The sequence below is a fragment of the Anas acuta genome, chromosome 2, assembly GCF_963932015.1.
Source record: "Anas acuta chromosome 2, bAnaAcu1.1, whole genome shotgun sequence".
Taxonomy (NCBI): domain Eukaryota; kingdom Metazoa; phylum Chordata; class Aves; order Anseriformes; family Anatidae; genus Anas; species Anas acuta.
This window is the reverse complement of record NC_088980.1, coordinates 146,468,280-146,492,822: the sequence shown is the minus strand read 5'-3', so window position 1 is coordinate 146,492,822 and position 24,543 is coordinate 146,468,280. Positions and strand designations below refer to the sequence as shown.

At 42.1% G+C, this 24,543-nt stretch overlaps 1 protein-coding gene across 2 annotated transcripts in view; it reads right to left on the bottom strand.

Moving 5' to 3' along the window:
- FER1L6 (fer-1 like family member 6) overlaps positions 1-24,543 on the bottom strand; it is an 84,321-nt gene that overhangs the window by 47,663 nt on the left and 12,115 nt on the right. For both annotated transcript variants that reach the window (XM_068672610.1, XM_068672609.1), the window contains exons 2-11: positions 16,038-16,120; positions 12,174-12,300; positions 11,395-11,449; positions 11,168-11,299; positions 10,421-10,483; positions 6,800-6,878; positions 5,508-5,664; positions 4,378-4,564; positions 2,601-2,793; positions 1,186-1,535 (exon numbers count right to left, since the gene is read on the bottom strand). In XM_068672610.1, the coding sequence (XP_068528711.1) occupies positions 1,186-1,535; positions 2,601-2,793; positions 4,378-4,564; positions 5,508-5,664; positions 6,800-6,878; positions 10,421-10,483; positions 11,168-11,299; positions 11,395-11,449; positions 12,174-12,300; positions 16,038-16,120 (1,426 nt within the window). The remainder of the gene's footprint in view (positions 1-1,185; positions 1,536-2,600; positions 2,794-4,377; positions 4,565-5,507; positions 5,665-6,799; positions 6,879-10,420; positions 10,484-11,167; positions 11,300-11,394; positions 11,450-12,173; positions 12,301-16,037; positions 16,121-24,543) is intronic.

The following is a 24,543-nucleotide window of genomic DNA, read 5'->3' as shown; positions in this document are numbered from 1 at the left end:
TCTATATGAAAATAAATTTCTTTTCATGTCACGTCTATTACAATCTTCAGAGAAGACCTGAGGGAAGAAGGCAATTTGCAGCTATATAAGTATATAAAGCAAGACCAGGGCACAGGCTTGCACACTGGCGTACAATTACCCATACCATTTCTCTGCTAACACACTCCTTGACCTGTTCCAGCTAGCACTCATGCAGGCAATGATGGGGCAGAGTCTAAGAACAAGCACTTGGCAAGGCTAGACCTCAAGACCAGAGAACCATTTCTCGTGTTTTATTTACTTGTAGAGATGGAGTCAAAAGACCAGGAATCAGATCTACCAAAGGACAATTACCTTAGGCACTAAGGTGAGACTCCTATTACAAAAGCCAAAATTTTGATCAGAGGCATATTGAAGGGGGAAGAAAATTGGTTAATTTTTTTTTTTCTTCCCAATAATTGGGTAAAAAATAGAGCCTTCATATGTACCCATGTGCTGTTGCTCCCAGACTGTGATGTGATAGAGCAAGGAATCAGAGTGGTACAGCATCTGAGCCCACGTCTTGCCACATCTACACAACCTTCTGAAAGCACCATAGCACAGATCCTCCAAGGTTGCAAATCCGTACAGCAGGTGAAGGCAGTAAATTTACATGGGTTAACTTCAGCTGAGGCTAAGCCAATCTAAAGCTGCACTGACAATGCAGGGCTAAAGGAAGAAAGTTAGATGCAGCCATCTAGGCTGCACTTGAATCTCTCTGCACTTGCAGAAATTTTACATCAGTGTTTCCCTACTGACTTCAATTGACAACTACCAATTTTCTCAAATGAGTGCAGGAAATCAGACTTATTGCAATCTATTCCCTTGGCTCTCTACCATTTAGCAGGTATTACATCCTGTAAAGTTCTAGTAGAAACACATGGATGCAGCTAGTGCAGAAAGGGCAATAGGGCAGAAGAATTAAGTTTTATGGAAACTGAGTCCTAAGAGATACTTCCTGTCAGTTACAGATACATATTAATGCTTTATTTTATATTATTGCTTTTAATGCTAATATTAATGTGTTGCATGATTATGGGAAGATACCAAGACTATGGAACCAAGACATAAAAGCAGTATGCATGACCTGAAGCCAAATACACAAGTCAGAGCCATCCTCAGAGGTACAGGGACACATGTTAATCAATTTCTTAATATCATACTGACCTCTGAAGGCACATCAAATGGCTCAACTTCCACTTCAGTTGAGTTTGTCTTATCTGAAGGAGAAGCTGACTTTCCATCCTCTCCTGCTTTGTCAGTTTTGTCTTTTCCTTTGGATGCTTTGGAGTCTTTATCTTTAGATGGCAATTTGACATCCTTGATAATCCTGGAAAACTTTGACTCACGGGCTCCTCCTGAAAGTATCTCCACAGCAATCTCTATGAAGAGACGTCCCCTGAAGGAGGCCCCTTCTCCAAAACCTTCATTAAGCTCCTGGTGGTCATCCATGAGGCTGTTATTCCTGGCTGAGCCATAGAGATTGATCCAGGCAGGCCCAAAGGTAGGCAAGAACCCTGTAGATAAAGCATATTTTATGGCATTTCCATTTGGCATTAGTGTGCTCTCCCGACAGTCTGCTCAAACAAAGCTTGCCTCTTGTGCACCAAAAGACAAACCTGGACCCATTTCTATACTGGTGGTGACCAATTCACTGTTTTTCAGGGCAATTCTTAGGCACCAAGGAGCCTCTGTCAATACCCAGCCAGAGACTCTGCCAACCTGCAGCTCTTTCTCAGAAGCTGTTCATACTACATGTGCTGGGTACATGGGACGTATTGCACCTCTTGAGAAAAAAAAGAGCCTGCTACCACAGACTGAGGACTGGGGTACAGTGGGAAAGGTTTTCTTACCTTGTCAAGACTGTTCACAGTCCCATGCCACTACCCACCTTATATGATTTATCTTTTGTTGTTGTTGTTTAAGGCCTCAGCTAGAGAGTTAAATTGCCAAGTTTAAGGAAGTACCATGGCTTTGCTGAACTGTGATAGCTGACCATGTTCCACACTAGGATAACACAGCATAAATAAGGCTACAGATGTATGCTCAAACATCAGTGAAATGACTCCAGGTAGTGAACTTCGCGTACATGAGGGCTTACACACTAGTCTATGGTACCTTCTTGAGCTATGATGGCACCCAGTTGAGCTCTAACAAAACACTTTGCTCTTCCTGGATTGATCAGAAACACAAGCCCGCTATGCCTGTAATTTGCACTTTGTGCTTTCATTGGCAGACAGAAACTAGCACAAACTACAAACTTACGTCAGTCATCCCTAATGAGCTAGAGCAAGTTATTGCCACAGTCACAGAGAAGGTACCAAATTACGTAGCAGCCCTGTAACAAGAAAAGCAGTGGCACACCACCATACACCAAGCACAATGAGAATAACTTCAGATTAAGCAAGAGAATGGCTCTCAGAACCAAAAAAAAAAAAAAAAAAAAAAAAAAAAAAAAAAAAAAGAAGGATTTACTTGAGCTCTGGGAATCCCTGAAATTGAATTAGTCAATGCCCAGGTCTCAAACAAGAAGTAGATTTTACTGTAGGGACATGTTTTGGAACAGACATTTTTCCATTTACCTTTGTCACCATCTTGTTCATTTGATATTTTCTTCAAATCGATGAAGTGGGTGGCTAAGGCCACGTCATTCATGCTGCCTTCATCCCAGACCTGGATTTTGACTCTTCGGCAGAGTGGAGGGAACATTTCCTTGAAGATAATCTGTTCGTGCCATACAGGATCTGCACAGTTCTTTTGCACTGTTGTCCGACCCTGAAATGAAAGTCCAGGATATTTAACCCTAGAGGGATCAGACTCTGGAGAACAGCAGTGAGTATAGCAGAAATTGCACTCAGTGACATCTTTCCAGTCAATTTGTAAGCACAAATATCCTATCTTGAAAGTACATCTGTTTCTCTGTTAGATTGTTTATTTTCCCCTCTGTATCTAATAAAAGACCACATTATGGCTTAAGAATTCTCACCTGCATATAGCAGAGCTCAGAATAAAATCTAATTCTTCAGGGCCCTTATGCACAAAACATGTCTAGGAAGCCAGACTTTGGTGTTTCTGCTACAAACTGCACATCTTTAAATGGCTTTTGAAATACCTTGGTAGTAGTAATGCAGTGCAATTTGTCTCGTAAGATGAAATTCATTATAGCTGCCAGGCTGTAGGTACCAATGGAATTACCTTAATCGAGGCAATTTATCTAGTATAAAATATGATTACTGTGGCTCGTGTTCTGGGCACACGCCTGTGTGCTAGGGAGGTAGGCTGGAGCTCCTCCTAGCCTGGCGGAGAGGGCAGGACCATAAAACAATCAGTGCAGCCGCAGGCCGTCTGCTTTCACGTTTGGTGAAGAGAAATGAGTAAAAAAACCTGCCAACGATATCTCTAAACCCATATTTTACATGCCAGTCTTCAAACTCACATCAGTCACCTATTCTTGTGTCTTCTTCATATCTCTATTAAGCCTGAAGAAGCTGCACACATTTAATGAATCATTTTAACCCATACAAGTTTCAAATGTAACACTTTGCAATTTGGGTTCACAATAAATGATGAAATCAGCACCACAGGCATCATTCTCATGCCCAAAACATCTGTAAAGGATGAACTAGAGTTCACCCCAGGGCTTCCATGCACACAGAAAGCCTTGCTGGTTTAAAACCTTTTCCAGTTAGATTCTTTCCTTGTGAGGTCCATAATGAAGACAAGCTCCCTGACACAGTGCTTCCTGGACTTAACAGGGGAACTAAATCCCTGGGTCCTTTTCCACCATCAAGTCGAAAGGCAGCTCTCTGTAGAACCATGTTAAATTTTGCAGGAGCTGCAGGAGTAATGAAGCCAGGCATCGCTGAGAGTCTACTTGAATGCTTCTTCTCTTGCTACCCCCAGAAAACCTACAAGGTTTTTTGCTGAATTACAGCAGAATAGTTCCCTAGTGAATACACATCCCTAAAATCCAGATTGAACCTATTTTAGTGATTTTAGTCCTGTTTTCTTCACTTTAATGAGACCAGAATATAGGACTGATGTAATACTACACTGGGTGATTCACTGTCTTGTAACTGGACATTTTAGCAACTTCTGCAGAATTTACTTTCCCATCCTGCTGCCTGACTCTAACCTATAGCTGTGAGGCTGATACCAGTTCTTCCACTGGCATTAAGTATTTCCTTCACTTTGTTCCTGCATAATTTAAGAACTGAAAAATTTCCTTCTGATGAAAGAAATATGTCTTCCCTGTTTTACATAACAATAAGTTATGTAAAACATCATCTCTATTGCCTGCCTATAACATAGCTAGCAGGAAAGAAGGCCTACATTTGTGATCAAGAGGATCCCAATTACCATTTGACCTGCAAACATGACCACCACATAGGGATCCACAAGGTCCTTACTGTCGCCTATGAATGCTTTGGTGACATTGGCCATGATGCTAGAGTTCATCTTCGGAAGCCCTTCTGCTTTGTAAATTCTCACATAAAATCTGGCCCATGGTCTTTCAGATGGAAATCCTTTGGGGATCAAGAGGTTCCTGAAAGTAGAAAGAAGCCAAATCCTTAAAACAGAAAGCTCAGACAACAAAGTGATGTTTTTCTCCAAAATCGTCACCTCAAGTTAGCTTGTGTTCTGAGGGGATATGAATTTGTTTCTGCTTCTAAACTAAAATGTTTTCTGGTTACCATGAGAAAGTGGTACCACATTATTCAGGAGCCATGTCTATGTGATAGACAACTAACTACGAAAGCACAGAAAACACAGTTTGGAGGTGACCTCTGGATGTCATCTGGCCCAACCCCCTGCTCAAAGCAGGTTCAGTCCAGCTCTGCCCTCTTCATTTGATAGTTGAAGACACCAGTAAGATGCTCCTTAACCTGTTTTTCTTAAGGCTCAAGTAACCAACCCACTCCCCTTCTTGTAGGCCAGGGGTTCCAGCCCCCTGTCATCTTGGTGGCCCTCCTTGGACTTGGTTCTGTATGGTAGTACTGACCAGAAACATTGCTCTTGTAAAATGTGAAGTATGCTGGCAGCTCATTGAATTTCTGTATTTTACATGGAGAATGCACTTGAGTTTACCTAAGGATATAGAAAATATTTATGTGCACACATCTGATGGATGAGAAAGAATAGCATCTCCTCATGCTTTTTCTTCTTACTTCACTGCTTCTCAGAAATATTTCTGCTGGTTTCAGATCAATGAACCTTCTGTCGTGGATAATCTGGCACTTAGCCACAGGGCATGGTCAACTCTATCAGCTACAGAGAAGTGACCCTAACGTGCCTTTCAATTTAGATGAGAGGATTATAAAAAAACTCTCTTTGAGCACATCAGAACAGCCAGGTATATGGTGACTTCTGCTATTAACCCTGTGTTAGCAAGGCCAGGACTGAAAATAGAGCAGAGGACTTTTGAGGTACTTAGTAAAGAAGAATGCAGTAAAAAAACAAACAAACAAACAAAAAATCTATAGCAATACTTTTCAATCTGCTCCTCAGTATCAGCTGTTTTCTGTGTGGCTTGTATCGTGTCGCCTTTGCCAGTCACACTGATGTCACACTTCAGGTATCCCTTGGCTCCCGTCCTAATGTCAGCAGGGTCTGTGAGAAGTGCCCACTTGTCACAAAAATGATGACCTGTAAGATGGACAAACTTAAACACACAGCTAGAGGTGGGTGCAAAACATGCAAATGTTCATGCGAATTCACCCACAACAGCCCTTGCTGCAGCCCTGCTTGATCAACCCTCCTCATGCAAGGTCCTAAAACTTTACATTAAGTTGTTGACCATCACATTGGGTCCAAAAAAAAAGAGTGTGAGAGAGAGAAAAGAGTGTACTAGGATGCTCTGGGATCCCAGGACTATGATCAACCCTCAGACACAGCTATCCCATAAAGCTATGAGTAAGAAATACAGGACAAAATTCAGACAGTAAGACAGTCTAAATAGTGACATAGACTGCTCACTTCAGCCAGGCTATTTTTCTTCATTCATTAACTCAGGAGCCCTGAAGTGAGGGTGGCCTGAATGATTCTGTTGTTTTGTCTTTAGATGCCATAGCTGGGTGACATCTATAGCAAGTGGCCTAAATACAGCTATTCCTAAAGCCTGAGACAAGATCTGATTCTTGAGTAACTGTGGAGGAAAGGAAAATATGCGTTTTGTGGATGGTTGTAAAAACAGACCAAAAAAAAGGGGGGGAGGGGGGAGAGGAGGGGAAGGATAAGTAATTTTCTCTTAGCTTCACATTTCAGAAAGCACTGGAAATCTCTGAAGATGGAAGGTCAGGTGGAGCCATGGCCACCCTTTCATCACTTCCTTCTCTCCCCCTTTCTGCTCAGACTCTATTTTCACCTTCAGCTCTCCTCACAATTTCTTCTATGCTCCCTTCTCTCTCCCTACCTCCACCCATTCTACCCCAACACATGTGGTGGACCTTCAGCTGCTCTGCAACAAGCAGTTGGATTCAGGTTTTGTAAGCATTCAGCTGCCCACTCTGACTGAAAAGAAAAGCTGGCTCTGATAAGTGCATCCACCAATGAGCAGATTGCTAAGATGTTTCCAAGGTTGAACTTTTTTTCCTTAAGCTTTAGCTGGTTCTCTGGTACCCAAATAGGAAAACAAGTTTTCCAAAAAAGAAAAAAAAAGGGGGGGCTAAATTTATCCCTTGGCATATAACTCAAACACCTAGGTGGAAAAGCAATGCACCTCCCTCTTCCCTCTTCTTACCTTATTTAACAGACAAAAAAATACAGAAAATGTACCACTTACCTGGCTGACTATACACTGTCCCAAGATCTACTTTAAAGGAGCCTATCAGCACACTCCCAATCAGTTTATGGTGCATAACCTGTTAGAAAAAGCCAGATTAAAGAATGTCATTATCTCTCTTCTCAGCATAAGAAAGAGCAATCCAAAGATCACATTTGGTTCAGAGGTAATAAGCAGTGAGGTTCAGCACCACCTGAAGATGCTGCACATAGCTGCAGATACAGTCAGAGAGCATTTGAAATCTCTTCTCCCCCCATGCCTTGTGCCAATTTAGAAACCAACGCAGTCACATCCAGGCGGAATCACCGAGGTTCATCCCAGCTCCCACGATTAAATAGGTCGGGAATCAGATGGATGCATCTTCACAGCAGATGCATTTATATTACTTATTCTGTCAATTTAAAATAAATCATAATAAATATAAACACATGGGGCACAGCTGGTTCCGCATTAGGCTGCAGAAATTGTATCACTTTCTGTGAAAGAGCTGAATTGCCGCATGAACTGAGTACACCCACAGGAGAAAGAATTAAAGTCTTTCTTTGCAACATTTCAATGTGAACAAAACCAAGAGACTCAATTCTGCTTCACTCCCCACAATATTAATGAAGTCAGAGAAGTGATATAGATGTAAATGAGATGGCAGGCAGGCCCCAGTGAGTCTGTCTCCTTATCCTTCCTGCCAAGTAATGAACTTAATTTAATTCAATTTAATTCAAATTTAATTAATAATATTCCTTTGTCAGATGATTTCTGAATCTATGTGCTTGTGTGTCTGGTTTTCAAATATGTGTCTGTGCTCTGTCTTTTAGACAAGGCAGATGCTAGCAACATACTCCAAAGGAAGATTGGCTCTGGAACTGCATTTGTGAAACAATATGACTCTCACCTTGGTTCTGAGCAGTTTAAGAGGTTGAATGAAACCCATTCCTTGCTTGGGGAAACATTTCTGAAGGCAGCCTGATTTATCTGGGAAACCTTGGCTGAACTGCAAAGAGAAACTAAACCCCTGGGTCCACAGAAGCTAAATCTAAAGGTTGGGGCTAAATATCCATGCACCTGAGAGCATTTTAGGGATGTAGAAGACTTCATACCCTGGCTTTGGACCTGTACATCCTTGATAGAGAGAGATACAGGTCTTTTGCAATTTTTCATTTGATATTTCATGTGACTTCATTTTGTGGATTATTCTCCACTGCGCCTCTGTGATTTAGGGATCGTACTCACTTGTCCTTGGTAAAAACTCACTTCAGATATGGAAGGTGTTGAAGTAGAGTGGACAAATAAGCACTTTTAATTCAACCCTGTGTTTAAAGTTTAAAAATTAAGGAACCTTTGTGTGGGAGAGGAGCCAGAGTGAAACTATGGCCTCATGCTTTCTCTCAGTCCCTACTGACACCAGGTCCCATCATAGCACTGGAGCCTTACTCTGATGAAGCTGGACTAGGGCATGCATGCAGGCAGAAGCCATGAAAGCTGAAGGGTTTCAAAATTACACTTTTGTAGGAACTACATGGAAACAGGAGCTTGTCCAAATTGACTGTTTCCATCACAGGATGGGTGGAAGGGGGAAGTTGGCTGTAGGCTTTCTGTGGCCAAAAAAAAAAAAAGTTCTTTTATGATGCAGAAATGAGGATATGTGGTAAATTCATGTGGTCTTGTCTCAATGCTCTTTTATTTTCTCTCCAGGGCATGACAAGGTGTTCAGACAGTGTTGGATGTGTAACCCTCAGTACTCTATGCTTTAGGAGATTAGGAGATTTGCTGTGTGAACTGTGATGTCCTGGGGTAAATGCCTCCTATTCCTACTGAAACAACGAGGATGTCCACTCCTTGTAGTGCACGTGGCACTTTTAACTGCTGAGGAAATACCTCACTGCTCCTATTAAGTGCTCTGCATCTTTCCTGGTACTTTTTCAAGCATATTTTTTCTAATGCAGCAAATAAGGTGATCATGAAGTTTCTAGTGAATTCCTCTGTCTTCTCTAAGAGGGAGCATTGTACCTAATTTACATTGTACCTCATGAAGGGTTTGTGGCTTTCCAAACTTGATTGACTCTGTAGATGACTGAATGTTTTTCTTTGGACTTTCTGAGAGTGAACAGTGTTTTCCAAGAATGAACAGTGTTCACGTAGGGAGTATTTCACTACTGAAGATATAGGCTTAACATGGAAGGGGCATTTAAGTTTTACTATGGCATTACTATAAGGTTGCTGGAATGCACTGGGAGATATTAACTAAGAAAAATATCTATTCCTTAGCAGGTGCTAAGAAACAGCTAATCTCATTTTCTCCTCAAATGTAGAGTTTTAATGCAGCTAGAATAACTGCTGAACTGATGAGCAATAGCACTAATCTTTTTTGATTTCCTTGAGCTTCCAGATGTAGATGAGTTCATTTTCACAGATTAAAAGAATTCAGTGTATGAGTGATTGCTAATAATGGAGGCTGGCAATCTTTGCTTTTCCTCAGGTGAGTTTCATGCTAAGCAAGTGCTGTGAAGTTTTCTGTACCCCAGGGTTTCCTCCTCTCCCAAAATGTGTTTCTTCTCTTACTTATTTCTATTCCTCTGATACACTGCCTTCTCCAAAACTGTATTGCAAGGTAGTGATTTTCTGTTTTCAGTAGCATACATGAGCATTGCACTAGGTTAGTATTTTCTTTTAAAATGTCATTTTTATCTAAAAGGCATTCTTTAATTTCTTGGTCTTACACCTTCAGCAGGTGTAAATCAAAATGTTCTTAGAGGCTGATGAAACTATGCAGATTGATACCAGTAAATGCTGACACATTCTCCCACGCACCCCAACACCCTCACAAAACTAGCAATTTCCCCTCCTCCATGGGATATATGGAAGCATTATCTAAAGAATGAGAGATCCAAAAGACTGGTCATACCTTGGAGAAAAATAACCATACATCCCCAAGCAGCAATAGTTCACAAAAGTTGACCTGCCAGTACTATCCTGATACTAACCATGTCGTACGGGGGCCATACATTGTGATTTAAGTCATAACAGTGAGACAATTTATATTCCCATGCAGAATATGAGCCAGTGTCAGACTGTAGTAAACTCTGTGCTCATAGATACATGAAGGTCAGGTGTGCAGATACCCTGCATAGGTATGAATTTCATGTATTTGAGCTGCAGACAGTCCAAGAGCTGCTGCTGAAGATAAGGTACCTGAATATTTTAGTTAGAAACAGCTATAACTGAGGAACTGAGATAAGCCAGAAGTTTCAACTTAGCCACGTGATACAAGGTGCAGCTTAAAAAATAAAAAGACAAAGACAATGCTGACAACTGTTAACTAAGGTGAAGTTTCTCCTTCTACCTCACAGATTGACAAGATAGACACATGTCCCTGAAAATGCACACCTAATCTTCCCTTACATCTAGCCTTACATTCCTTCAAATCACTGCAAACTGCATTTCTTCCTTTTCCTCTCCCTCTCCTTCCTCCTTCCTACTCTTCATGCTGGCTTCATAGCACTCTTGGTACCTAAAATTATTTCTCCTTTTAATTGCACTAAGAAGAAAGAAAGAAACATTTAGAGCCAAAATGACATAAAAAACAATGACCTTTACTTACTGTACTGGGCTTTCTTAGGTACTTACAGAGATGTTGATTATTTTGTCAAACAGAAACACCTGTGGTCCAACGAAATCAAACACAAAGTACTGTGGGAAAAAAAAAAAAAAAAAGGACAGCAGATCAGAAGATCAGAATCATCCTTGTGCTGGTAGCAGCACTGTCAGCACTGCGTCCTGGTGGGACACTGAGGGTGTGGGGAGGTGGTGGTGGGCACAGCAAAGCTCCTTCTGCTCCTTGGATCATGACTTCTGTAGCCCAGACCTATTTGCTACTGTTGGCCCTCACTCCTTGCATGGCTGCATAGCACTGCCCATGGCACTCACTCTGCATCAGAGGTTATTGTCAGAAGGGACAAGAGGAATGAGGAAACCCAAAGCAGTGTTTGTTGTGGGAGTTGTTTTCATGTGATTTGTTACCAGCTGGGAAAAACACACTTCAAGGAAGGGTTAAAGCAGGGAAATGGTAGGCAATGGAGATTGGTGGTAGTTTAGACAAAGCTCCCAGATGGATCATTTGGAAAAATGATGAGGCAGCAGTAGTGGGATGAGGCAGGATGTGATGGGAGGACCAGGGTGGACAGACATTGAGATGAGAAAGGGCAAAGAGAGCTAAACTCAAGAGATCTTGAAACTCAGACAGCTCCTGGACAGACATCCCTGCTCAGACAGGCAGATGCTACCAACTTTGTACATTCCTGTACAAGCTACCAAACCAGTGGAAGACACCCAGAAACACTGAAGAAAGTGCCTTCCCCAGGAGAAAGCACCGACCTCATTGTAGAAGGGGGCATTTGTGCCTTCCTTCACTGTTGTTTGCTTCTTTTCATCACCAATCTCGATGATCACCACGGGGTCAATGTTCTCACCCACCAGCTGCCTGGCCTCGATGATGGTGATGGCAATCTGCGGGGTGCAAGGACACCATGTACTCTCCCAGGCTCACATCCAGCCCAGCCCAGGATTTCACAGGCACATAAGGGCTGTCACCCCCTGCTCACCTGGTAGTTCTGGGATTTCATCTCATCTTCATGGATTCTGGGCACCAGCTTTGCCCTGTGTCAATCACAAAACAGTTCATTAGGCATCCCTAGGAGCTCAGAGCACACTCAAGGACAGTTACTCAGCTTTGTAACAGGCAATTTGGTAAGCGCCACAGTTTGTACCTGAACAATTCCACCTCAAATGCAGAATGGTGCCCAGTTAGTCTTTTACCTTTTCCTATTGCTTCTCACGAAACATGAAGAGGATGGCAGGTTCACATGGCAGAATTCAGTGTAATCATTCCTTGGGTACTATAGAATTTCATACCTGGATATGTATGGCCTGTCTCTGTCTGTTATTATCTGCTAATAGGGAAATGTTTTGCATCCACACAGCGCAGAGCAGCTACCTGCCAAGCATGGGAATGATTTCACCCATTGATCCTGTCAACCCTGAGTCCGTTCCTCCCCCATATGAAAAACTACTACACAAACGCTTGGTTATAGATGTTGCTGTCCCTTTTGGCTCATTTGCATTAGCAGCAGAGTTCAGACCCTCTCAGCATCAATTTCAATCTCTCCCTGCACTGGATAGCACCTGGTGACAATCTGTCTTGAGCTGATAATATTTTGCTGAGAAGTACATCCCACTCTGTCATGTGGAAGGAGTGAAGGGATCACTGCTGTCACCAAATGGATTTTCTGTCAGCAGGTGTACTGCTGTATGGCAATGCCATTCCCAAGCAGGATGGAAAAAGTATTTTGTGGGATGTTAGATAAGATATGCCAAGGACAACCTTTTCCTCTTTGGGCTTAAGGATGCAAAAACACTGGACAATGCATTGCTGTTCATCAGGTCTTCCTCTTCCTCTTCTTGTCTTCCAAGAGTATCATGGTAAAGAATCTCACTTCCATCATGAACACCTGGTGAGCAAAACAAACAAGAAATCTTTATGCCTCTGATATTTGCGAGCAAAAGATAACTTGGAGCAGTTAGCAGCAATGAATTCATCAGCATGAGCTGAATATTTTGTTTATTTGGGTATCACAATTAGAGATCACAATTAGGACTTGTATGGACCAGCACAGATGAGCAGCAGCTCTCCTTCTGTGCAAAACCATATACTGCATGTAAATGCCCCTCTTTTCACCCCATGTTCATTCGCAACAGGCACATATGCACCAGTGGCATCTGATTGCCTCATCTTTCATCTGCTAGAAAGATAGCAGGACAGATTGTTAGTTTTTTGCATGTATTTGCAGCAGTGAGCCTGCCATTCCTTGTTTGTTATAATTGTGTGGCACCCTCCGGTTCCTTCCAAGTGACTGAAGTGGAGCCTAAATTTGAAATAATTTCTCACTTTTCCCCATTGCAGGGATGATGAACTGGAGATCAAGAACAGAAAAAGAGAGTTGAAGAACATGATTCATGGGATCTCTTGTAGACAGCTATGCTCAGATGAGACAAATTGCTTCCAGCAGTGCCTATTTTAGTTCCTCACCAAAGAGAGTCTCAGACTCAGAGGTACACACCTACGTTTGGACAGAGAAGCCCTTCCTTCTCTGGTTTGTCCTCCTAGTCCAAAGGAAGCCCTGCCAGCATCTCTGACCGTTGTTGAGTGTGTTTATGTTCAATGGCTGCCTTGGGAAGGGACTTGTGTGGTTGGGGTGAAAGTTTAGAAATTGGTTGCCTGTAATTAATTCTGATACATACATATAGGCACAAAATGTTCATTGACTCTGGACTTGAGCTATTTCTGGTCTAAAAACTGCCAAGTGGCACCCACAAAACTATTGATGAGTTCTCAGCAACACCCAGTGGCTTACATGACTTTATGGAGACAGCTCTACAGCAGATGAAAGGAAATACATTCAAATGCAATTTCTGCAAGTACTCTATGGCACTGTGTTCCAACTAGAAAACTGGACAAAGGGTTTTAATAGTGCTTCCCTGTCTCTTTGCAATGGTATGGTTCCTTGAGGAGTACTTAGAAACTGCTGATGGTAGCAAAGGACCATCCAGTAAATCTTAACTTGGATTTCTAATTTTAGCATTCATCAGGTTTGAATGCAGGTTTGGCAGCTGACTTCCACAAGCCCCTACTCCAAGCAAACCACCAGCCAGGTACAGACAGATGGGACTTTTGCTATTGCTGCAAAGCATCCAGGCATGAGCCAGCTTCAGCCTGGGTGCCCTACTGCCCTGTTAGGGCAGCTCTGTGTTTGAGCTGACATACCTTTTAATGAAGGTTCCTCCACTGTAAATCTTGTATAACATACATGCTCTCTGTCTGCCCCTATGGCTCTTGTCTGATGTCCCCAGAACACAGGGAGGGGGAATTGTCTCTGTGTAGACACAGCTTGATTTGCATCCCTTGAGGGAAAGGCGTCTGTTAAGTTTTGCACCTGTAGCACTAAGCTCCCATGACAACCCCCATATCCTATTTACTCTAGAACATGCTGTTTGATTATGGGCTTGTAGTACTCTGTACTGTTTGCTGTGTAAGCTAAAACAGATAAAACTTCCCTCTCCTCAACTGGGAACAGCCATGTGCCAGTGTGACGTCCTGCCTGGACCACCCTTTACAAGGTTTTTACATGTTGTTTCTGTTGTGATGTAAACTCTTCACAATGCTTCCTTTGTTTTACAGATCCATTCTCCTGACATTTTAATATCTGAATCAATATCCTTTTTTTACTCGATAACCATATGTATGCTGCACATAACCGATCAGCAGGAGTTATTCCCTAATGTGGATCCATCAAATGGTTCAAAGACGGACCACGCTCCCTCACTGCACACTTCCTTGTTAAGTCTCCTAAACCCAAATCCCCATTCAGCCGAGAGAGAGCAGGTAATTTCTGTATCTTTACGAGTTCAGACCCCTCAGCAAGAAGGCACTGATGAAATGTGTGAAGATCACAGAATCATAGGGTATCAGAGCTGGAAGGGACCCACAAGGATCATTGAGTCCAACTCCTGGGTCCCCAAAGGACGACCCAATAAATAGATAGATAGATAGATAGATAGATAGATAGATAGATAAAGCAGACCCTGTGTCTGAGAGCATTGTCAAACGCTTCTTGAACTCCATCAGGCTCAGTGCCGTGACCACTGCCCTGGGCAGCCTGTCCCAGTGCCCGACTACCTCTGGGTGCAGACCCTTTCCCTAACCCCCAGCCTGACCCTCCCCTGTCCCAGCTCCATGCCGTTCCCTCGGGTCCCGTCGCTGTCCCCAGAGAGCAGAGCTCAGCGCCTGCCCCTCCGCTCCCCTCGTGAGGGAGCTGCAGGCCGCCATGAGGCCTCCCCTCAGCCTGCTCTGCTCTGGGCTGAACAAACCAAGGGACCTCAGCTGTTCCTTTTAAGTCTTTCCCTCTAGGCCTTTCACCATCCTTGTATCCCCACTTTGGACTTTCTCTATCAGCTTTATGACTTTCTTATACTGTGGTGCCCAGAACTGCACACAGTACTCAAGGCGAGGCCTCACAGCGCAGAGCAGTGCAGCATAAGATGCAGCGTGGACCCCAATGCATGCAAAGACTCAAAGACAGTATTTGAAAACTCAGTTACAGAGAACTAAATGCTTACATGGGAAACAGAAGCAAATTATAGCGTGGTATTTCTTGCAGAGCATGATATATTTATAAACCATAAATAAAGATAAATAAGATAAATAAACTCTAACATAACTGTAATTACTAAGAAGCTCAATAGTGTTTGGTTTTCTCTTTCTCTAAAAGCCAGGATCCCTTGCTGTAAGGACCAGGAGGAAAATCTTTTTGTTTAAGGTAGTGACCTTTAGCTAAATAGTGTTTGTGACACAAAATAAGTATTCCTGTTTCTACCCAACAGTGAGTCAAGATACACATGGCTGGTTTATTGCAGCACTGTAATTCACAGGCTGCACTAAACCCTTAGGAGTCCGTGTTTTAAAGATCCCATTAAATTTCAAGCATGAGACTGCAAAAAAAAGCACAAAAAAGCAAGCAATTTGTTGTGGCTGAAATATGAGTTTTGGTGAAGGTGAATGGGAGGTCTGTGGGGATAGGAGGAAAATGGCAGTGGTAGGGTGTGCTAGAAAATGTCTCCTTAGCTTGAGAACCAACAGCATGTTAGGGGGTAAGAAATAAAAGACTCTGCGTGTCTTACAGATGTACCTACATCTGTTAAAAATTAAAAAAACCCACTCTGCTATACATTTAAGAGGAGAACTGCTACTAGATAAAGCTCCCAGCTTTCTTTAGCCAGCCTATCCAGCCATCATAGGCTACTCAGGTTATGTTCTGCAGTTTGTAGAACAAGCAGATCCGGAAGAATTACACAATAATGTATCTACCTCTAGAGAATAAAAATAAAAATAAAAATATTAATAAATAAAAATAAAAATAAAAACATGCCATCTGTCTATGGAAAGAATCAGGCTAACATTTTTGTTTACTCTATCAGATACAGCAGTCTGAGCTTGCAGGATCTGAAGGTGGATTTAATAAAACACGTAGTATAAAAAGAATAATCTCACTGTTTACTTAAGAGTTATAAAGAGTTTCCTGCCCATTTTATCAATATTAAGACACAATTCAAATGAGTTCACATGAAATTAGGTATAGTATAATCCCCAACTTGCTCTCATCAGTTGCAGTATTGATTTATGGGGCCTTACCTAGTGCGTCTTTGTTTGCAATAGTCAACCCTTTCTCGCCTTTTTTCTTCTTCTTCAGCTTCATGCCAGCAAACAGCCCCTTTCTGAAAAATTAAGGAAAAGCAATCATTGTAATAGCTTCCAGCCCTTCTCTGTGCTGGACTCTGATTTAAGGACCTGTTGAGAGAGAGATCTGATTTCCATGTGAGATCATTATATTATGATTTCCCTTCTATTGAAATAAAACAAAGGAATGCTCTGGATTGTTGCTTCATCTAATTGTGTTTATTTTTTAAATTTGGCAGTGTACAGACAAACATGCCGAGGAAAGAGACAGAGATTATTTTCAAACCAAGGCAGCACAAAGAGGCAAAAAAGGAAATTCAAGTTTCCAGTTCTACTGATTTCTCCACACATAATTCTTATGCCTGTGATGAGACCAGAGGTAAAAACTACTTACAGATTATAGGTTCCAGGTCAAAAGCAGTTTCCCAGTGAATTAAGATAAACATAAAAGCATTTGTTTAAACTTTATTGGTGAAGATGTGCACTGTGCTGGTGGCACATTCATCCCAACAGCTTTTGCCATTTATTTATTTAATTCTCACTCCCTTCCAGCAGCAAAGCCACAAGCAGAGCTGGACAAGAGTTTCTCCTCAAGCTGTGTTACAGGGATGCTTCAGAACAGCATCAAACCCAGCTACCACTGCATGTGGCTTTTCTGCCCCCACTCCTTCCTATTCTGAACTAGGGAATTAATCTGGTTTAAAACTAAACCTGCTAGAGCTCAGTGGGGTGTTAGGCAGATCATTTCTCAGATCATGCCTGGTTAAAGTCACTCTACGGCCCCAGTAAGGCTTTCTTATTTCTCACATTCATTCTGTTTTAGCCACAGCCCCCTGCCAGGAGCCTACCATTGTCATTCAATAGTGGCAGGTGTTCACGGGGTGAGGTCCTGCATGGCCCTGGGCTGGCTGCCATCACATATAAAACATGACAAGACACTCATCAGGGACCTACACAGTCCTGCCTCCTGAGAAACCAATGGCAAAACTCCCTGCAGCAGCCAGCAGTTCAATGCTGAGCTAAGCTAAAGCATCTCTCCCAGCGACAGCACAGAGCCAGACTGGCTATTCAGAGCTTTGTGCAGTTTTGCCTTTTCCTATTTTACTCTCCCACTAGTCCTTCAGCTCTTTTGTGAGTAGAGAGAAAGAGCAGTCGTATTTTGTAGAGCTGGTTTTACAGAGGGGGGCAAAAGGAAACATCTCGGTAAGTCATACAGTATTTTGCCTTCAACAGAGTCTTATTTTTCCTTCCATAGCCCAGTCCAAAGAAGGCAAAAGAAGGGCCATGAGTCCCTCCTCCTTGGCTCCAGCATCATCCCACCAAAACCTTTCTTTGCCCTCTGATGGGGTCCAGCAGCAGCAGTCCTGGAACAGGACATCGATGCTGTTCTGACATTTCATAAGAGCAGAACAAAGTATAAGACTAATAAATTTATCAGTCTTCAGTTAGACATGACCTGCTGCTCCAAATTCTGCTCCTCCGTGTCCCAGAACCAAGGCAGGAGTTGATGCCCTGCAAGGAAAAGCCATGGGGGGGAAGATGTGACTTCTCCCCGCTGTCCCTGAGGAGGGCTCAGCATAGCATCTCTTCTCAGCAACATGAAAGAAAAATATCATTTTTGCTTTAAAGCTGCACCCAGACTTCCCCTTTCAACTCAAGATTGTGAACAGGGGTTGGGGAGCAGCTGCTGTCCTGCAATTGCATCCCTGAGAGATGAAAGTGGGGAAATTTAGCACAGCTGTACTTTGGGAAAGGACTGGCTGGTTTTTGTTTATCTTCATAGTTTTCTTATCTCTTCTTCCTTTAACAAAGTGTGTTTTTAAGCTGCATGATTCATCATTTGAGAGGAGACTGGGGAGTGGAAATCGAATCACTGAGCACTGGAGTGTGTAGTTTAATTTTTCCAGGTTTCTGAAGGATTGAACCAGCGGTTAATAATGATCCTTAAAGTCTGCATGTGTCATCTCTTGCTGCCAAACTAGGCTTGGCAAAACAATTACAATACCATAGGAGACGTACACAGAAGTTTCTCCTTAATGATAAACTGGGCAGTACTTGGAACAGGGTGGGCATTAATGGCCTCTTGGTCTTGAATGCCTGAACTAACACCAAAAAAAAATAAAAAAAAATAAAAAAAATAAAATAAAATAAAAAGGAGAGAAACTACTTTGGAAATTATTTTCATTAGATAAAACATCATGGACTTATTTTGAATTAACCAGATCACCCTGACCTATACTCAGAAATCCAAAGTCATTGCAAAGGATTCATTTTGCTTTACTTCATGGTGAAAAATTCACGTTGTTGCAGATATTGCCTGATTGTTGTCAGCATAGTTCAGATTTCACATTCTGTATGCACTGCATTGAAATAAATGGTTGTTTGCAGGCAATTTGGTCCTCTTCAATCTGAAATGTCACAAAAACTTATATCAGCATAGCCGAAACATTTCATTTTGAAATGTTGAAATTACATACTTTTATATTTTGAAAATAGACTTCTTTACAACTTATTTTTGAAGCTGAGACGTTCACTGAAACCCACACAAATTTGTGAGCAGTGGTGGATTTCAACCCACCTAGAACTTCCCTTGTATTAGGGTACTGCTCTCTGTCATTTTCCCAATTGTTGGTAGCATTAATTCAAGAGGAGGTCTCTGTGGGCAGGATTTCATACTACGGTTTTTCCAAGGAAACAAATATACCTCACATTTCAGAGAGGGAAACAATCTGTAGTGCTTGCGACTGTTGTGCTAGTAACTCCAATGACAAAAAATACAGGTGGGGAAAGTGAAAACAAAACATTTAGGATAATGGCAATATTTTTTCAGGATTTCCGTTGGCCACAAGCATGCAGTGGTAAATAGTCAGCACGTTTTTCCCCCTTGTCATCAGAGAAGTTGTTCACCTGAATTGGTGCAGCAATAAAAATAAGTTTTCTGGGAAACTGCACAGTCCAGTCAGCCAATCAAGCATGCATCCGCTGGGCAAACCTGATAGCAATCAATGCTCAAACACCTGAAATCACCTGCAAAGTCAAGGTGCATTTACTTGTGAAGGAAAAGTTGCTGCAAACCAGAAAGGGAAGCTGATATTTCTATTTCATATTCAAAGCAAGCATGTTAGGCTTTCTGGCCAGGCCCAAGAGGAACATCAGCAATTCTGAGCACAATCACAGAAAATTCACAACTTCCATCTCCCAAATAATGCCGAAACACGACCAGTATTGGTGGAATACATTTAGAAAGGTTTTGTTTGTTTGTTTTTTAAATGACCCAAGCAAAGCAGGAGTTAGAGGGCAACTATAGGCAATGTCCATTCATAAAGCCTGATGTGGAAACTGGGACATCTTCTATGGTGTTTTTTTTATGTAACACCAAGACAGATTAAAGACAGTATGATTATGGAATCATAGAATCATTTAGGTTGGAAAAGACCTTCGAGATCATCAAATCCAACTGCTAGCCTCACCTACTGAGTACCACTGCTAAACCACATCCCTTAGTCTCAAAGAGCAACAGAAAGAGCCAAGCTTGAGATAGCTCCACAGCAAGATTTGCCTTTGAAGCAAACCAGACTTCAGTCCCAGCCTGGCCCCACTGGTTACCTTGTCCAAAAGCAACTGGGGGCATGCAGAGAAACATCCTTCAAAAATATCAGAGAGGCAGCCAGCACAAGGCCTTTTCAGGGCTCAGCTATGGGGAAGGAGGAGAACACAGGGCCATTTCCCAAGGTGGCAGGGTAGCACTCATTACACATGGCATTTGCCAGAGAATCCCCTCTGTAAAGGTCTAAGCTGAATAAATGAAACTTTCAACAAATTGAAGGTATCAATCCCTCACAATAAAGAGGCTCCATCACTTTAATATGCAAATTGTTCATCATCCAGTGATAGTGTACAAGCTCCAAAGCTTGTGCACGTGGGTTGCATCCATGCTGTTTAACAAAATTGTTTAGGCTCCTTAAACATATGATGATTTGCTCTTTCAGAAAGAAAAAGTAAAGTAAGCTCTCCTCAAATTTCCACAAAAAGTAATGCTGTTTAACTCAACTTCAAGCCATAAATCTAATCTGCTGCTGAAAACTGGAAAATTACTCCTTCCCCTGTCCCCAAGACTGTGGAAACGTTCACAGGAGAATATTGCCAAGAAGGGAAAGTTCCAGGCTTCCATGCAGTTTCACCATTATGTTGTCAGGTGTGTTGAACAGGTATGATACTGCAAGAATCCGGCAGATCCGGAGGTATTTGGAATGCAGATTGAGGTGCAGAAAAAGTCTTTCATCTGTCCTTGACCTGTGGTGAGGCTGGTGGTGGTATTCATGAACTTCAGTGGGGATTCAGTCCCCATATACTACATGACAGATGATCTTCAAGGTCTTTTCCAACCTTAATGATTCTGTGATGATTCACTAAGACAGACGAGGATTTTGTGCCTTCCTGGAGCCAACAAGCTCATTTAAGAGACGCTGAAACAAATTCACGTCCAAAGAGGAGGTAGAGAAAAAAGCCCCTACAGACTATGGACGTGCTTACCTTAGAGGTTTCCCATTGCAATTGCTTTGATTAGAAAGAACTAGCAATCACCCACCTCAGTTTATCATGAGCATTACTTATCACAAACAGGACCAAATCTCTCAGCTCTGTCTGCATGAGAATTGTAAAAAATCTGCAGTAAGGACAACCTATTTTCTTCAGCATGTGTACAATGACGATGTGAGTCCTAGTTTGACTGCAATCCATCAAGGTTCCCCAGAAGCAAGTAGTGAATGAGAGCGGGATACCAACCACACAGCAACATTTGGTTATACTTGGACTGTGTTGGAATTGCCTCAGAAATCTATAAGCATGAGGCTTCAAGCACGAGGCTTCATTTCCCATTATCAGTGCCACAGGTCTCTGAATTCATTATCATCCTTCCTGAAAAAGACTCACTAACTGTACTCTCCTCTCATCAAGATTTATCCCAGCTTCCAGATTTCCAGCTTGTCAATTTTCCAAACCATCCTTTGATGCCCTTTCTTTTTCATTTAAGCTGTCCTGTCATCACAGAGGCTTCATGATGACATCTTGCACTGCATAATGTTCTCTCAGATATCCAATAATTGCAATTTGCAGGCTAATTTAAGGGCAAGCTGACAAGAAAGCACTTCAGACCTGTCAGCATGAGAGTACAAGTGACCTTACTACGCAATGAATCTCCTTGGAGTTTTTCAATATTAAGTTTAAACTTATTTTTTTCTCAGTCAAAAGACTTCCAGAAGTCCATGCTCTTAGAGAATTAACATCTGGGGAGAATACCTTCTTTCTGCACAAATGGTCACACATCATGCATTCAATCTTCACTTCAGGACATAGGCAACAGAGTTCATCCCCAGCAGCAGCAGAGGCACTCATCTCACCCAAATCTGGTGTTGGCCTCTGACATCCTAGGTGCTTTTATCATCAGCAGAAACAAACGGGCACTTCTAGGGTGCAGGTTACCTAACTCACTCTAGACACTTGCTATAGGATTGAAGAAATCACTTGTTCCCTCCATTACTTACAGCCAGGAGAACAACTAGCCTGAGCTGTCTAAATGCAATGGTGCATAGCTTGAGGAGGAACCTTCTGCCCCTTCCCAAAGGCCTCCCTCTCTGTTCAGCTTTCTATCTGCTGTCCAGGCAAAACCCAGTCCTGGACTTAAGCTGCATCAGACAGAGATGCTTGTCAAGACCAATATACACAACCATGAGCCTTGGGATGGCTTTCTGTCATGCTGACACGTGAACTGTGTTCCTGGTGGGCACAGAGGAACAGAACCAGGGAGGTGGAAATGGGGGATCCTTGGAGACACAGAGGGCAGGCACAGAAACAAACCCAATTTTACCTGTTACATCCCCAGAGACCATCCAGAAGTCCCCGCAGGGACGGGGTGAATGAGCTGCCAGCACACTTCTGGCAGCAGAAAATCCTGAGTGGGGCAGCTGCCTTGCTTCCTCCCCAGAGCCCCTTCCTCCCTGGAAGCAGCAGCCTCAGCACATTTTTATGGCATCATCAAAATTATTTAGTTCAGAAATGATCAAAGGTTCTTGCAGTTCAGATCTGAGCCAGCTCCAGTGCCTAAGGACTGCAGAGCTGAGAAACTGCCTAGACTGGGAAAGTGTTAGAATCTGAAGAAAGGGGAAAAAAAAAAAAACACCTTTAGCCTTCTCACATATGAATATAAAGCTTCTTAGGCAGGTCTGCATCTTTGCATTTTGTTATTTGCATGTTGCATATTGTTAGGTAGTTTCCTTTGTTTCCTTTTTTTTTTTTTTTTTTTTTTTTTCCTGCAGGTCCTTAAAATTCTGTCTCTTTCAACAAAACTTAGTTTTCCAAAGAATTTTCCAGTAGATCAAACAGTATTGCATTAGGGGAATATTCATCTCACCACAAGTATTTCCTATTTTCCTCAAATAATTGTTTGGGTCATATATTTTCATTTCCCTTTATAAATGCCAAAATATATGAAAGACTCTCAGCCCATTTTATCACTTCCACAATATGTACTAGTCAAGGAAATTGATAGGAAAATTAAATTATCTCATCATTTAAACCATTCATTTCAAAGAATAAAAGATAATTACAACACAAAGATGGGGCTTCAGAATAAGAATGCAAATCAATCTAAAACTATAATGCAAGCATAATTGGTTAAATCAACAACGACTTTTATTAAGCTAGCACCTAATTTCTGATAAAAAATGAAGTTTCTGGGAAAAAATTAATCGCACTGCATTTAATTGTCACACAGGAATGAATAAAATAACGTTTATATACTCGGTCAAACAGAAAGAAACACCTTAATGAACACTTAATGGTGTATTCATTTCATGCCTTCTTTTCTCAGGATTACAGAGAAGTTAAATTAAATGAACAAACAGAAAAGATCTTCTCTTATCTCTTTTGCCAGTGCAGGATTGCTTCATACAACGTATTGTCAGATACTTTATCCTGATTCAGTAATGAGACTCCCTTTATCCCAAAATCCATTATTTCTGCTGTTGCTCTTTCACAGCCCAGCGCCCTTGCTGTCTTAACTTGTTTCCATTCTTCCTGATTTCCCACTTGACAGGTCCAAGGATTTGCAAATGAAAAACTTCAGCTTCACAAAGGTGGATCCACAGTCCTGCATGGCCGGCTGCTATTTAAGAATCAGCTGTGGCCCACATCAGTTCTGAAACTTTTGATTCACATCAACGTGACACTATGGCATTATATGTCTTGTATGAACTAATAATATATCATTAGCAGTTCAGAAACAAGAAAAAGCAATGCGACAATAGCATGGTCTGTGTTATTTATACACTAACTCTTAACTAAGCAGTAATAGGCTCTACAGTAGCCGTTACGACTCAGGAAGGAAAATCTGGTGTCTTTATTTGTCGTTTATATTCTGCTGTTTTATATGTCCATAAATCCATATAAAACTTTGGTTTAGTGCACTGCAGCAGTCAAAAAGTGATATTGGTCATTAGGAACTGTAGGAAATTAGATAAAAAATATGATAAAACAACATATACCACTAAATAACTGCATTTTGGCTACTGCTTGCAGCTCCAAATGTCTCCTCTCAAAAGGGATACAAAACTCAGCAGTGGGCAGAAAACATTGCTGAGGGTGATCAGAGGGTGGCAATAGAAGAGTCTGTTCAGCTGGGAAAAGAGATGATAGCCTGTGTTTTTAACATAGTACACCAGGGTAAAAAATAATCCCATGTGGCACTGAACACAGAACAGGCAGTCGACTTCACGGAGGTGGTCCTGGAGTCTCTGGAAGCAGCATCAGGCAGAAAAGCCAACACCACGCTGGGTGTCATCAGGACAGGCATTAGGAACAAGCTGTCAGGTGTCATTTTGCCTCTAAAGCACTGGTGAACCCACACGGAATCATAAAGACCAGACGTCACGCTGGATTTGAATCATGAATAGGTTCATTACAGCACTTCTGTCAAAATGATCAAAGCGTGCCGAACGAGCTTTTGCCAGAATTACGCCTAATCGGGCAGAAAGCCTGATAGTGAAAAACTAATCCGTTCGTGGAGGACATTGGAACAGCAACATGAGTTTATCCCCAATTAGTGCTGCCTCCTGTGACTACCGTGCTCTTGATCAGGTACGTGGATCTACTGTACAAACTGTGGCTAAAGGGGTGTTTCAAAGAGAGCTGTGAAATGGGGAATGACATGGAGGAAATGAGCAGAGGAGTTTCTCAGCCCTCAAACCACTCAATCCGGTGACAAGTTTGAAAACAAATGATCAAAAGTGTTACTCAATAAGACGCGTAAATCATACAACCCATTGCAAGGAATGCTGTTGAGACCAAAAAATTCAAGAGGTTTCACACACATTTATGGAGTTTTCTGGTGGGGGGTCAGATGCCCATCCAGCTCAAACTGCACGAACTGCTGAGGGCAGGTCACTGGCTCATACCTGCTTCCCAG